At 56.1% G+C, this 14,146-nt stretch overlaps 1 protein-coding gene across 6 annotated transcripts in view; it reads right to left on the reverse strand.

The window, feature by feature from the left end:
* Window positions 1–14,146, reverse strand: part of PLEKHG5 (pleckstrin homology and RhoGEF domain containing G5) — a 55,655-nt gene that overhangs the window by 23,342 nt on the left and 18,167 nt on the right. For 4 of the 6 annotated variants that reach the window (XM_053575476.1, XM_053575477.1, XM_053575474.1 and 1 more), the window contains exon 2: window positions 7,859–7,938. In XM_053575476.1, coding sequence (XP_053431451.1) covers window positions 7,859–7,938 — 80 coding nt within the window. Of the gene's footprint in view, window positions 1–2,096; window positions 2,290–7,858; window positions 7,939–8,709; window positions 8,845–14,146 lie in introns of those variants that run through there. The other 2 variants (XM_053575481.1, XM_053575484.1) reach the window with 2 other exon arrangements.

Genomic DNA, 14,146 nt, shown 5'->3' on the forward strand with positions numbered 1-14,146 from the left:
GCAGGCCAGCCAGGGCAGGGCAGCTCTGCCAGGCTGCTCTCCTCACTCTACCCGGCCCGCCCGGCTACTCCCTTCCCCTAGGCCCGGGCCTCACCCCTTGTCCATTGGGTTCTGAGGCCCAACTGGAGTCAGAGTCTGGCCTAAGGCTCTACCCTGTGCAGAGACACCAAGAACCTCTCTCCAGGTTAGGCCCCTGCACAGGCCCTAGGAGCCAGAAAGTAGTCATAGCTGGGATGCCCAAGGCTGGGACGAAGTGCTAGAAAGAGGGAAGGACCACCACAATGAACTTCACCTCCTGTCCATGCCCTACACAAATGACCCTGGAGCCCCAGCATTGCAACATGGGATGGGGTAGACCCCCCGGGTACTCCATTTCCTGGTACCACATAGAAGGCTCCTTGGGAAGGAATAGTGGAAGAGGGCACATGTTTGAGTCTCAGAAGACCTGGTTCTAGACTCCACCTACCTTTCCCCTTCCCCACTGGGCCTCAATCTCTCCATCCGTGCAAAGAGGGCACTGGCCAGGTCTCTAGAAATATATCACAGGATGACTGCTAGGTGAGAGTATGCCTGGACCTTGGCGAAGTAGCAGAGGAATAGTAATACCCCCAGAACTCCCCTAAACCTGAGGAAGATTACTAAGGAATTTGACCTCCATTTCCCAGTCTTCCATTAAGGCAGGCCAGAGCCTCTCCCGGGCTGACCGTCCTCCCCCAACCCTACCCCCAACCGGTGCCCAGGCTGCCCAGACTGCCCGAGGCGCAGCCTCTGGCGCCCCCTGCCGGCCCCGAGAGGGCTTTTCTGCTTGGGACCGACTCCGGGTTGAGGCAGAGTCCGCCGAACCTCCCAAACATCCGGGGCGCCAAGGCGCCTCCAGAATACCCCTGCCCTCGAGTAAATGGAGGCAGAGGCAGTGAGGCCCCTCGATACCCACCGCAGGAATGGCACAGCGTGGGAACCTCGACTTGGGGTTTATTAATTCAGAGGGGTCCTGGTGCTCAGACCCACCTCCGTCCGGAGCCAGCCTCCGCTTCCCTGTGAGACTCACCTAGGATCCAGAGTCTCCTCCCCTGTGTGCCAAGACCGCCAAAGCCCCAGGGGACTTGCGGGGCAAGGCGAACCAGAGCTGCGGCGCGGGACTGGTCTATTCCGCGCCGACAGGAGGCGCCGCACGTAGGGGAATTACGGTAGCCGCGGGGGCGCTACCACCTGGGCGGGCCGGGCTGTAAGTACCTTCGGCGCCACCCGGCCGGGACCAGGGAGTCCAGGGGTCCCAGGGAGAAGGGTCCGGCGTGGCTCTCGCGGCCAGGGGAGTAGCAGGAGGCTGGGCCGTGGCGTGGGGGTAATCTAAAATCCGGGCCCGGGGAAGCGAGTTGGGGGCGTTTCTGTTCCCAAGGGGCCGCTCTTTACAGATCTGGGGAAAGTTCAAAGTCCCTGATCTTTAACACGGGCTTGAAGACAGGGGCTCGCCCGTGGGGCGAGGGGGTAAGGCCCACGACAGGAAGCTGCCCTGGAACCTCAGAGGAGCCCTTGGGGGACCAGGCAAAGGAACCCGCGGCCTGACCCGCTTCGGGAACCGCCCCAAACCAGGCTCGCTTCAGCTCCATTATGAAAAGCTTTATTCTGAATTGGACCTCGGTGGTGCCCGCCTTCCTCTGAAGCCTCCTCTTTTTTCTGGCCCAGGTGCCATGGCTGGAAGAGGGAGCCATTCCGCCGTTTGGTGGTTTAGAATTTCAGTTAACTCTGCACTCAGGACTAGAGAGGAGGAACTGAGTGGGGATACGGGAGCCCCCACACACACCAAGGAGGGTAACGCTGCCCCAAGCACATCTCCCAAGGTCTAGATCAGAGGGGGCTGATGGTCTGGAGTTCAGGTCTGACAGCTTCTTCCTGCACTTTCAAGCTTTCTGTGCCTCCTTCCCTCTGGCCCCTCACCAGGCCCGGATTTAAGGACTGCCAGCACTTTGTCCTAGCTGGAGCTGCCCTCCTCCGGGGCACTGACTTCTAGGGCTGGGTCCATGCCAGGACAGCTCCTCGTCTCTGTCCTTCCTCACTTAACCAGGCCCCAGGGCTTCACCAGCTCCCCCCAAAATTACTTAGCCAAAACCCAGGAGTTACACTTGCATTGCTTCTCTGAGCCTGCGCCTTTCTTCAGCTGCAGACACAGATTAGTCACCTTCAAAGATCCCCCACACCTGGCCATTCCCAAGGACACGGGTCTCCCACCTCTTACCCCCAGGAGAATAGCTCACTCCCGCTCCCATTATTCACTACATCCTGCCTTTTCTTTCTCCCCTGGGATCAGACCCACCCCTTCTCTGCCTGAGTCTCCTGCTCTTCATCTAGCAAACCCCTCCTCCCCATACACACATACCCTGACTCATCCCTGCCACCTCCCAGGCCATTGTTAAGCTGGGGGAACTCTGAGATCATCAGATCCAACCTCCTCTCCACAACCTCTACACATCCCTTTCTACCTCTGCTTGAATACATTTAGGACCTGGGTGCTTACTACCTGTCATAAGGGGAATAGGGCCAGCACTGGAAACTCTGTCCTATACTGAACCAAAACTCACCTTCCTGTCCAGGCCCTTGGAAGCTGTGCAGGAAAACCTCACATCCCCCTTTCCTCCTGAGAGCTCTTTAGCAATGTGAGGCTCTGAGGACAGTTTTGACCCCCAGTCTTGCCTTGGCAAGCCATTTCACCTCCCCACTGCTCAGGGTCTGCTCTGTGAAATGGAGATGGGTAGACCCCACCACGGGTAGGAGAGACAGGACGAGATGGGGCTCTTGTTGTGGGCACTGCAGCACGGCATGGCACACAGCAGGTGCTAACTGGTGTTTAGGGATTACACCCCACGGATCCTATCTCCAGAAAATGCCCCTCAAATGTGGTGGCCCAGTGTCACAAGTGTCCTTCTCTATGTCCTGGGGTCCCCTGAAGTGGCTTTTTTTTTTTGAGATGGAGCCTCAAGCTGTTGCCCTGGGTAGTGCCGTGGCATCACAGCTCACAGCAACCTCTAACTCCTGGGCTCAAGCGATTCTCCTGCCTCTGCCTCCCAAGTAGCTGGGACTACAGTCACCCACCACAATGCCCAGCTATTTTTTGGTTGTAGCAGTTGTTGTTTGGTGGGCCCAGGCTGGATTCAGACCCTCCAGCTCAGGTGTATGTGGCTGGCGCCTTAGCCACTTGAGCCACAGGCACCGAGACCCCTGAGCTGAATTTAACAACTTCCTAGTACAAGGGAACCCAGCAAGGAACTGGAGAGTCTAGACACCTGTGGCCATTTTTCAGGAGGGAAAGGGAAAACCCTGCCTTGGTCTCACCCCAGCCATCCTTCATCGCCCACAAGCTCTGAGCTCTGCCTGCCCTGGAAACCCAAGCAGGCACACAGTAAGCATGTGGCTAGCTGGGGCTGTGTACAGTGGCTCACACCTGTAATCTTGGTGCTTTGGGAGGTTGAGACGGGAGGATTGCTTGAGGCCAGGATTTAGAGACCAGCCTGGGCAACATAGTAAGACCCTGTCTCTAACAAATTTTTTTTTTAAATTACCCAGCCGTGGCTCAGCACCCAAAGCACAGTGGTTACGGCGCCAGCCACATACACCAAGGCTGGTGGGTTCATACTGGCCTGGACCAGATAAACAACCATGACAACTGCAACCAAAAGTAGCTGGGCGTTGTGGCGGATGCCTGTGCTCTCAGATGCTTGGGAGGCTGAGGCAAGAGTGTCACGTAAGCCCAAGAGTTTGAGGTTGCTGTGAGCTGTGACACCACAGCACTGTACTCTTGGCAATAGTGTGAGACTCTGTCTCAAAAAAAAATAAACAACCCAAAATTAAAATAAAATACTAATAAAATTAAATAAACAAGATAAAATCAATTTATCTAGCTGGGCCAGGTTAGGTGGGCAGAGTCTGGCATGGAGCCTGAGGAGGTCTCAGATGTCAGGGAGGGTACAGATGGCACATCCGAAGTGTAAGGTGACTGTTATCTCTCCTACGGAGTAGATGAATGACATTGCCAGAGCTAGCATCCTCTGGGACACCTGTGTCATGCCAAGCTCTGTGCTAGGCACTTTGTATATGGAGCCTCTTCTAATCCTAACTGAAACTCTAGCAGCCTCATTTTCCAGATGAGGAAACTGATGCTCAGAGAGGTATAGAGACTTGCCCAGGGTCACACAGCTGGGGAGGAGTGGGTGTGATCCTGGAGCTCATAGGTGTGGCTACTCAACATATTTTCATCCTGGAGATGGGCGGGGACACCATCTCTCTCCATGGCATATAGTCCAGACTCCTCACCTGAACATGCAGGGTACTTGTGCCTTCCTCTCCCCATGGCCCCGGGCCTCCCCTGCTCACTGAGCTCTCCTCCACCTCAATACCTCCTTATTCCTCAGGATTCCAGCTGCCTCCTCCAGGAAGCCCATCCTGGTTTTTCTCTCATCTTAGTGTGAATTCCAGAAGCAGGAGGTAGGGGTAGGGGGTATGATTCATCTCAGAAGCCCCAGCACCCAGAAGAGCCTCAAAAAAAAACACTATGGGTGGGCCCAGAAACTGAAGGGTCCAGCCCTGTTTGAAGACAGCCCTTCCCCACAGAAGCCTGGGGCACAAGTTTCGCCAACCAATGCCCTCACCCTTCCCTTCTCCTCCCAGCAGAGCTAGTAGGGTATCTCCTTCATTCCCTGGAGAACTTCAGGGCCTAGAACTGGGCAGGGCACCAACAGATCCTCAAAGCTGGTTGGTGAATGAATGTATGAAGTCATCTGCTCCAAACACTAGTCACATCCTGAAGAGTAAGAATGAGGCTCCTGGCTCAGCACCCATAGCATAGTGGTTACAGCTCCAGCCACATACACCGAAGCTGGTGGATTCAAACCCAGCCCGGGCCAGCTAAACAACAATGACAACTACAACCAAAAAAAAAAAAATAGCCTGGCATTGTGGCAGATGATTGTAGTCCCAGTTACTTGGAGGCTGAGGCAAGAGAATAGCTTAAGGCCAAGATTTGGAGGTTGCTGTGAGCTGTGACACCACAGCATTCTACCCAGGGTGACAGCTTGAGACTCTATCTCAAAAAAAAAAAAGAAAGAAAGAAAGATGGGCAGCACTTGTGGCTCAAGGAGTAGGGCGCCAGCCCCATATACCAGAGGTGGTGGGTTCAAACCCAGCCCCAGCCAAAAAAAAAAAAAAAAAGAAAGAAAGAAAGAAAAAGGCTTTTCCTGAGGTTCTTTTTTTTTTTTTTTTTTTTCAGTTTTTGGCTGGGGCTGAGTTTGAACCCACCACCTCCAGCATATGGGGCCGGCACCCTACTCCTTAGAGCCACAGGTGCCTCCCTCTCCTGAGGTTCTTATGAGGGCTCACTGAGACAAGCATGAAGCTGACCCAAAGACATGTTTGGGGCCAGGCACAGTAGTTCACACCTGTAATCCCAGCACTCTTGGGAGGCCAAGGTGGGAGGATCACTTGAGCTCAGGAGTTCAAGACCAGCCCGAGGAAGAGTGAGAGCCCATCTCTACTAAAATAGAAAAACTGAGGCAAGAAGAGCACTTGAGCCTAAGAGTTGGAGTCTGCCGTGAACTATGATGATGCCGTGACACTCTACCCAGGGCGACAGCTTGAGACTCTGTCTCAAAATAAGTAAATAAATAAACAAACACAAAACTAGCTGGGCATCTTGGCAGGTTCCTGTAATCCCCGTTACTCAGGAGGCTGAGGCAAGAGAATCATTTGAGCCCAAGAGTTGAGGTTGCTGTGAGCTATGAGGCCACAGCACTCTAACAAAGGTGACAGTATGAGACCCTGTCTTGGAAAAAAAAAAAAAAAGACACATTTGATCAGGAATGGCTAGGATTCTTGTGAACAATGATGTCCTTTGTTCCGCTTTCTCACCAAACCTGAGCCCCCTCACCTCTCAGCCCCTGCCTCTGCATTTCTGGGTGCTGCAGTTTCCTTTCCTAGACCACCCTTGCTCTGTCTATCTATATTCTCATGTCCATTAGAGACCACCTCCTCCAGGGCGTCCTCCTTGACTGGCCCTCCTGCCTTGGATCCCTTGGTCTTCTCTGTCCCAGCAATGAATCTGTTTGTCCCAAAGGGGATCCCAGTAGTGACAGGACCCAGATCCTCCCCCTGCAGGCTGGGTGACCCTCTGGCTGCTGATGCCAAGGTCAGCTGTGCTCCAAGCAGGCCAGAGCACGGGTCTGCAGGCTGCAGAGGGCCCATGTGCACTCTGAGACCAGCTCTAGTCTCACAGGCCTGCCTCAACTGTATGCAGCCTGGGCCCTCCCACTCTGCCCCTGCTCCTGCTTCTGGCCCAGCCTGCAATAGCTTGGAGGCTGGCCCTGGGAGCAGCTCCCCAGAGCAGAGGTTGGGACAGTGTGCCATGGCCTTCCTTGCTGCCCCCTTAGTCAGGCAGAGGACTCAGGGGCTTTGTAAGCCCCAGGCAGGATGTATACTGGGGGAGCAGAGGTCAATTCTTTGCCAGGAGCCCCCATCGGGGAAAGAGGCAACCAGCCAACACCAGAGCCCAATGCCAGGCACCATCAGTGCCAGCAGATTGTATCTGACATCATAGCCACCCCCTTGCCTGGTGACCACGGCAACTAGAGGCCGCCCCCTCCCCTCCCCCGCCCCCAGAACAGTTCTCCATGTTCCTTTTCACCAGGGTCCTCCTGTGCAGAGGGAATGTGTGTGCGTCTGGGTGGAGGTGGGGGTAGGGAAGCTGGGGGGTAGGAGGTGGCATTTCAAATTTCTTACAGCTGGCAGAGCTGCACCATACAGGGGTTAGGAACTTGCACCTTGGCATTACTCAGACCTGGGAAGTGGTTTGAATCCCAGCTCTCCCACTTATTCTAGTAATCTATCATTGGCTGATCTACCTCACCTCTCTGAGCCTCTACAAGTGTAAATAAGGACAGGACCCATCTTCGAAGGCTAAGGGAGGAGTCAGTGAGTCCTTAGCGCCTGGGCCTGACACTCTAAGTTGCAGCAGTCATTACTATCGCTACCCAAATGCATGCTGGGAGGGGCCCAACCTGGGTTTAAACCCTGGCTCATCTCTCATGAGCTGTGGGGCCTTAGCCAAGTCACACGACCTCTCTGAACTTCTGGTATCTTCATCTGGAAAACGAGGTGAGGATGCCTTCCCTGCAGAGCTGCCTTAGGCAGTGCTTAAGGCACAAAGAGCTTGTGGCACAGAGCCAGGCTTGTCACAGGCAGAGGTGCTGGAGTAGTATTTGGATTGCTAGCCCTCTTCTTGCCCCCTCGCACCGACACTTTAAGACCAGCTGGCCTCTGGGGGTGGCGCCTGTGGCTCAGTAAGTAAGGCACCGGCCCCATATACCGGAGGTGGTGGGTTCAAACCCAGCCCTGGCAAAAAAAAAAAAAAAAAAAGACCAGCTGGCCTCTTCTTCCCTTTACCATCCCCAGGCCCGAAGTTACACTCAGCAAGTCCCAAAGTGTGCCAGACTCTTGCCCAGGCCTGAAGACTGGTGAGTGTCCCAGGCAGGGCACCAGCTGGGCACAGCACCTTGGTGGACCCCTTTCCCCTGCTCAGTTCCAACTTCCTCCTGTGGGATATGGGACTGCAGCTCCATCTCAGGAAAGCTGCAAGGACCACAGTGCAGCAAAGGGCTTTGGGGCTCCCCGATCAACCAGAAGTCACCCCACTCTGCTATTCCTGAGCCAGAGGCAGGCTCTCTGCCTCCTAAAGCAGCCATCCAGCCCCTGAACTAGGCCTGGACAGCTGCACCCTTGCCAGGCCTCCTTGGATATCTGAGGCTTGGATAGAGAGGGCAGTTAGAGCCCTGTCCCCTCTGCCCCCAGGTGTGCCCAGGCTGTCCAGCCTCCCTACCTTGGCTGCCCGCCCCTTGTCCATGTAGGCGGGGTTCTGACAGTGCAGTCCCTTCTCCTCCTCGGCTGGGCTCTGGTCGTCTGCAAAGGAGGAGCAAAGGGTATCAGTGGGGGGGCACCCAGGCTCCCCTGGGCCCCTGCAGCCTCCTGACCAGAGGAGGGTGGGGCAGTCTCCTCAATCCTCCCTTCAAAGGAGGTCAGTGTCCCTTTCTCTTTTAAATGCCAATTTATCTCCGGGAATCTGTTTGCAGAGCCCTTTTCTGCAGCAGTTCCCCAGGGAAATTATCCAGATTCCACCGGGAGAAAAACGTCTTTGGAAATAAGCTGCTCCCTCCCTCTGTCCCACTAGTAGGGGGAGGTTGCTGAGTGACCTTGGGGGCCCCAGACTTTCTGGGGGATCCCTGCAGGGCCACCGAGGGAGGGAGACTCCGGGGGTCCAGGATACCCTCCAACACTTCCCTCCACATCACTCTCTTAAGGCACAGACACTCCCTCCCCCCGACCCTTCCCCCTCCCCCCTCCCTGAATTTGGCCCCCTCTCGAGCTGCCTCCTCATGAGGGCCAGGGTACAGTAGTGGAGGGGATAAAGGGGTGCTAAAAGGCTACCCCATCAGCCAGCACGGTGCAGGGGCGCAGGGGCGCGGAGGACAGAGCTGGGTGCTGCTAAAGCACCCCGACGTGGGGGCGGCGTTTGGGACCCCGCGGCCTTGAGTCCCCAATCCGGTGTCCGCCTCCACCTCACAGGCCCTCCCGGAACACGGGGAGGCAGGCCCCTCGCGCTCCCCGGCCTGCCCCCGGGACCCTGCCCGCCCAGCTGCCGCGTGGAGGCCGTGGCGCCTCCGCCGCACTCACCCATAGAGCAGGCGCCGGGCCTGGCGGGCGGGGGGCGCCGGGAGGCCCCAGCGCCGGACCCTCCTCGCGGCGGGAGGCAGGCGGGGCAGGTGGTGGTGGGCGGAGCCGGCGGGGGTCACGCCTGCGAGGGGCGGGGAGCCGCGGGGACTGGCCGGGCAAAATGACAGGGTGACCCAGGCGCGGTCCCTCCGCCCCAGCTCCCCACGCTTGGGCAGCCACCGCAGGGGAGACATCGCACGAAAATGTTTGATGTGGTCAAGGGACATTGTCTCCATCTCCTGGAGGGGGGGCCATTCAGGTGTTTAAGGAAACGCTGAGGTTTGTCCCAGTGTAGGAGGTGCCATCTAGGTGGCAAGGGGGCCGCCTGTCCCCGAGAAGGCAGCCCAGGCCCGCTTCGGCCCCGCAGAATCCCCACCCCCCATTCAGAATCGCTGTCGCCGAGGTTAGAGAGTTTAGATGACGACGTGGGGGCTGGCCCAACCTGTAAGGGCTTGGTTGCCACTGCAGTTTTATAGTTCTCATCTGTCTGGGTTCACAGTTCAAAAATTTTATTGAAGTAGAAATACGGACAGAAAAGTCCACCTAGGTATTGCAAACCCACATCCATGCATTTTCACAAAATAACCAGCACCCAGAGGAGAATCAGGTCATTCCCCAACTCCATCTGGCTCCCCCACGCCAACCACTTCTCCCAGGCTCCTGCTGCCCTTACTTCCAAAAGCCTAGGTTCATTTTGCCTGGTCTTGTACTTTGTGTAAATGGACTCAGGAGACGCTGGGAGAGGATAGTAATGATCACAATGCTCTGGGCACTACAGAACTGAGGGCTCTCAGAGAGGTGGCTGGCACCCTGAAAAACTCAGTGCTCCTGAGCCTGTCCCTCGACTCCATTCCACCCTGTACCCTGGTGCCAGGACACTCCGGTTGACAAGACCTGGGTATAGAAGATTCAGTTTCCAATGGGGCCAGGGTCTGTCTCCCAAAGTCTGAAGCTGGGCTCCCTGACCCTGTGCCTGGAGGCCTCTCAGCTGGAGTAGGGTGCCTGCCCTCCTGCGTGGATCCCTAACATGGGCTGAGCCTTAGGACCCACAGGTGACCAGAGTCCTCTGCCCCAAGGACTCTTGGCTGAGGAAACTGTGTGGTGGGTCCCATTTCTTTGGGATTTTCTGTTTCATTCAGCAAACATACATTGAGAGTCCCCGTAAGGCCCCCATGTGCCAAGCCCTAAGCTGGGTGCTGGGGACCTACTGACAAGCCTTGGGGAGTTCACAGTGGCCTGGTGCACAGGGCCACCCCTTGGGAGCAGCACATCTGCACTGGGGGATGGCTGCATTCAGGAACATCTACACTGAGGGCTCCCGTGGGCATCTAGAGACTCCCAGTTGAAAGGGGAGCCATGGCCCAGTGCCCCTCAGTCTCCTGTCTATGCAGACATTTTCCAGAGTGAAATAGGAGTTCTGAGAAGTGGGGACCCATGCCTGCCAGGGATCGCTCAGGACTCTCAGGCCTGGTCCAGGCTCTGCCTGCACAGTGCTGGTTTCCTCTTGGAACTTCTGCTTTCTCAGCTGTCCAGCAGGCCAGCACTGCCTGTCCTGCTGCTAAGCTGGAGGCAGGGGCAGCCAAGGTGGCACATGGTCCTGTGAGGATGCTGGCAAGGTCCTAGGCTTAGTGGTACCACTGCCCTGGAGCCCTAGCCCTGCCTGCTTGGAAGGAGCTGACTTGAGACTGGGGTGGACTCAAGGCTCTTGTCCGCCCTACTGGAGTAGCCCTTCCTCTGCCATCTGGGTTTCCATGGGGAACTGGAGCCTTCAGCCAGCTCTGGGGGACTTTCCCATGCACCCAACTTGGGCCTTCTCAACTGAACCTGACTTCTGCTGTTGGCTCCAGAAAGGTTCTAGGTCCCTGTGTTCTCAAAACTCTGAGACTGGGGTCAAGCTCTCAAGCCTTCTGGCCCAAGACCTCTAGGTTCTGGCTCCATGTTCTGAGGGCTCTGGACTACTTCCTCTGCTACTGGGATCTGGACCTGGCTTACTAAATGTCTAGATCCCACCACGATTGCACCAGGCCAAAGCCGCTATAGGACCTGCCTGCCTGCTGGCTGCCATGGGGTTATTGAGATGCATGGGTTCTGGAGGGTTGTTTTTTATTTGGGGTGTTTTGTTTTGTTTTGTTTGAGACAGAGTTTCATTCTGCCACCCTGAGTACAGTGCTGTGGTCTCACAGCTCACAGCAACCACAAACTTGCGGACTCAAGACATCCTCTTACCTTGGCCTCCAGAGGAGTTGGGACTATAGGTGCTAGCCACAAAGCCCAGCTAGTTTTTCTTTTTTTTTCTTTTTTAAGTAGAGACAGGGTCTCGCTCATGCACAGGCTGGTCTCCTTGGCCTTCCAGAGTGCTGGATTACAGGCGTGAGCCACTGTGCCTGGCCGCAGTTCTGGAGTTTTTTGTGCTGACACTTCCGGGTCCTGGGTCTACCTATCTGAACTCTCTGCCCACCAATCCTTTGGTTTTAGCTGCTGTGGGTGCTTTCCAGACCCTACACTCTGGACTGCTTCTCTAGGAGGTAGACTTCTCTGTGCTGTGCTCTCAAACTGCAGCTTCCTGCTCCTCTCTCCCAGGGACTGCAAACACACAGAAAAATCAGTCAGGACTATGCTAGTTCTCAGGGCTCAAAGAGGGGCCTCTGGAGACTGGGGTTTATACATGGGGACAGGTGGCACCCACCACAGGCCTGCCATGGGTTCTTCTGCTGGCAGTCTGCCCCATCTACAGCCCTTGAGGAAAGGGTGGGCCTGGGACGGGGAACATATTGAACCCGGTGATGTCATGCCAGGGGCAGAGTTGGTTGGGCAGAGGTGGGCAACTAGCCTGGCTCACCCAATCAGATTTGCTCTCCTCAGAGGCTACATTGAGACAGGCAGCTCCTATCAAGCCCCAGAGCCCTGAGATCGCAGACAGCCTGTCTGAATAGGAACAAACCCCAAGACTGTCAGGGAGCAGGAACGAGGGGACCTGCAATGGACCTCCCTGTCCTAGAGCAGAGAGGGCAGGGACAGTTGGCAGCTCCTGGGACAACCTTTTTGTAATACCTCTCCCCACCATCACCAGTTGGGTCAACCTGAGCAGGTCTCTACTCCTCAGCTGGACCCCAAGCAAACCTGAAACCCTGAACTTGACCAGTGTCTGAAACAGTCTTACTGCCCTCCTGGCTCTTCGGGCTCCCGCAGTCCCAGGGAGATCTGGGGGCCCTCAGCGGGGCGGACAAGCCCACACGTAGATTCTCCCCACCCTCTGACTTCGTCACAGGGGGCCACTTTGGCTTCTCCCCAACACGACCTCCACCAGTACTGGCTGTTGGGACGCCCCGGCAGAAGCTGCCTGGCAGACATATTTTGTTTGGCTGAGCATAGTGTTTCACAAGAATTTGAATTGGTTGCCAATTCTGAAAAGTCAAGAGATTTCACATAAAAATCCAGAATTCTGGCTTCTCTTAACAAACCAGAGGAGCCTGGCAGCTTAGACCCATATTCCTGCTGGCTCTAGTTCCCAAATTGTGTCTGCCTTGGACCAGCACGAGCCCTTCCAGGCTCCGCCGTCCCCAGCACTGCCAGTCACCTCACCCCAGACCTCACTCATACTCATCGCCTCCCCCCATCCCCGGCACTCCAGCGACCCTCCTGAGGGCCGTCTGCTGACTTCCTGCCCACTCTTCAAGGCCCAGGTTCAATGCTGCTGCCTCCTGGAAAGCCTCTCTGCTACAACACAGCCAAATTCCAAATGAATCTCTCCCTGCTTGACTCCCCCTGTCCTGGGACAGGCCTTTGAACTGACCTATCGTTTTCAATCTGTCTTCCCACAAGATGGATTCAGAACAATTGGCATAGCAATAGCTGTCACTTGCTGAACAACTGCTGCTGAGGACTCTGCTTTACACAAATAGTCTCATTTCACTCTACCTGTATAGATCATTGTCCCCATTATACAGATGAGGAAACTGAGGCTCAGAGAGTGGAGCAACTCATCCAAGGTCATGCAGCTAGACGTGACAAGGCTGGAGCCCAGGAGTGTAAGACTTGGAGCCTGTGCTCCCATGGTGCCTGGTACCATGAGGTGTTTGTTTGACAAACGTGAATTGGTAACCCCATGGTGACATAAATGCTCCCTTTCCCAGCTGGCCCTGGGTTAACACACCAGAAACCACTTTTGTTCTCACATTCTCCAGGGGAGCTTCTCACTTGTAAGCCCCCAACTCTGATGAACCCTTCTGCCCTAAGCAGGCAGACGCTCCCTGCCTACCACCTCCCAACCCCAGGCCTTGCTGGGCAAAGGCTGCCCCTCCCAGGAAGCAGCTGTGGCCTTGAATGCCCCCTCCTACGCGAGCCCAACCCTCCTGGGAGCCTGTCCATGCTTGGGCAGCTGCCACAGGCTATTCAGGGGCTGGACCCTCTTCATGGGGGCAGCCTGGAAAGGGCAAGACTTGGCTCAAACCCAGCCAAAAGCCAAAGGGGCATATCCGAGGCAAATGGTCACTGGTCCTCGGATATCTGCCGCTCCTGACCCAGGACACTGGTAAGAGTGTCTGAGACCTGGCAAAGGAATATATCCTTGACTGCCTTCCCGAAGTACCCCAGGGCATCTTGGGGTAGGACAGTTAAGTGGAGATCCAGCCAGAGAGAGGCACTTGGCCACAGCCCTAAAGCTGCTCCTGCCTACAGCCCAGACCCATCAGGCTAGTATCATCCCATAGGGCCTGGAGAGCTTGACCCTCGCCCACACCCTTGGGTTCAGTAAGAAGAGGTGGGAGGACACATTCAGAATTCCTTCCTGGGGCTGGAGAGACCATACACACAGTTCTGCACACAGGCCCAGGGCTGGCCACTTCCTCTGGCCAAGGCTCCTGTGGGTACCTGAGCATCTGCCCTTCCCCCTTCCTGCACCGTTGGCTTCCTCCCTGAGTCCCTTAGAGGAACTGAGAGGGGCCAGACTGCAGCAATTCCCAACAGTCACAGGACCCAACACCCACCCTGCATGGCCCCAGGCAAAGGACAGAATCTCCTACCCAGCTGGGCCCTGCTCACCCACCCGGCCGCCTCAGCTCACCCATGAGACCTGCTCACGCACTGTGACACAGCTGCTGTGCAGAGCTGCAGGGCCTATTTGCCAGACCCAGGGAGAGCCAGGCTTGGTCCTGGGATATATCTGGGTGCCACCAGTGAGGACCTCTTGGGTTCTTACCAGAAGAAAGGGGAGACCAAAAACGGTCCTGCATTTGCTGGGCATAGTGGCTCAACCTGCAATCCTAGCCCACTGGGAGGCCGAGGTGAGTGGATTGCCTGAGCTCATGAGTTAAAGACCAGCCTGAGCCAGAGTGAGACCCCATCTCTACTAAAAATAGAAAACTGAGACAAGAGGATCGCTTGAGCCTGAGTTGAAGGT

This window comes from Nycticebus coucang, chromosome 22 (assembly GCF_027406575.1).
Source record: "Nycticebus coucang isolate mNycCou1 chromosome 22, mNycCou1.pri, whole genome shotgun sequence".
Taxonomy (NCBI): domain Eukaryota; kingdom Metazoa; phylum Chordata; class Mammalia; order Primates; family Lorisidae; genus Nycticebus; species Nycticebus coucang.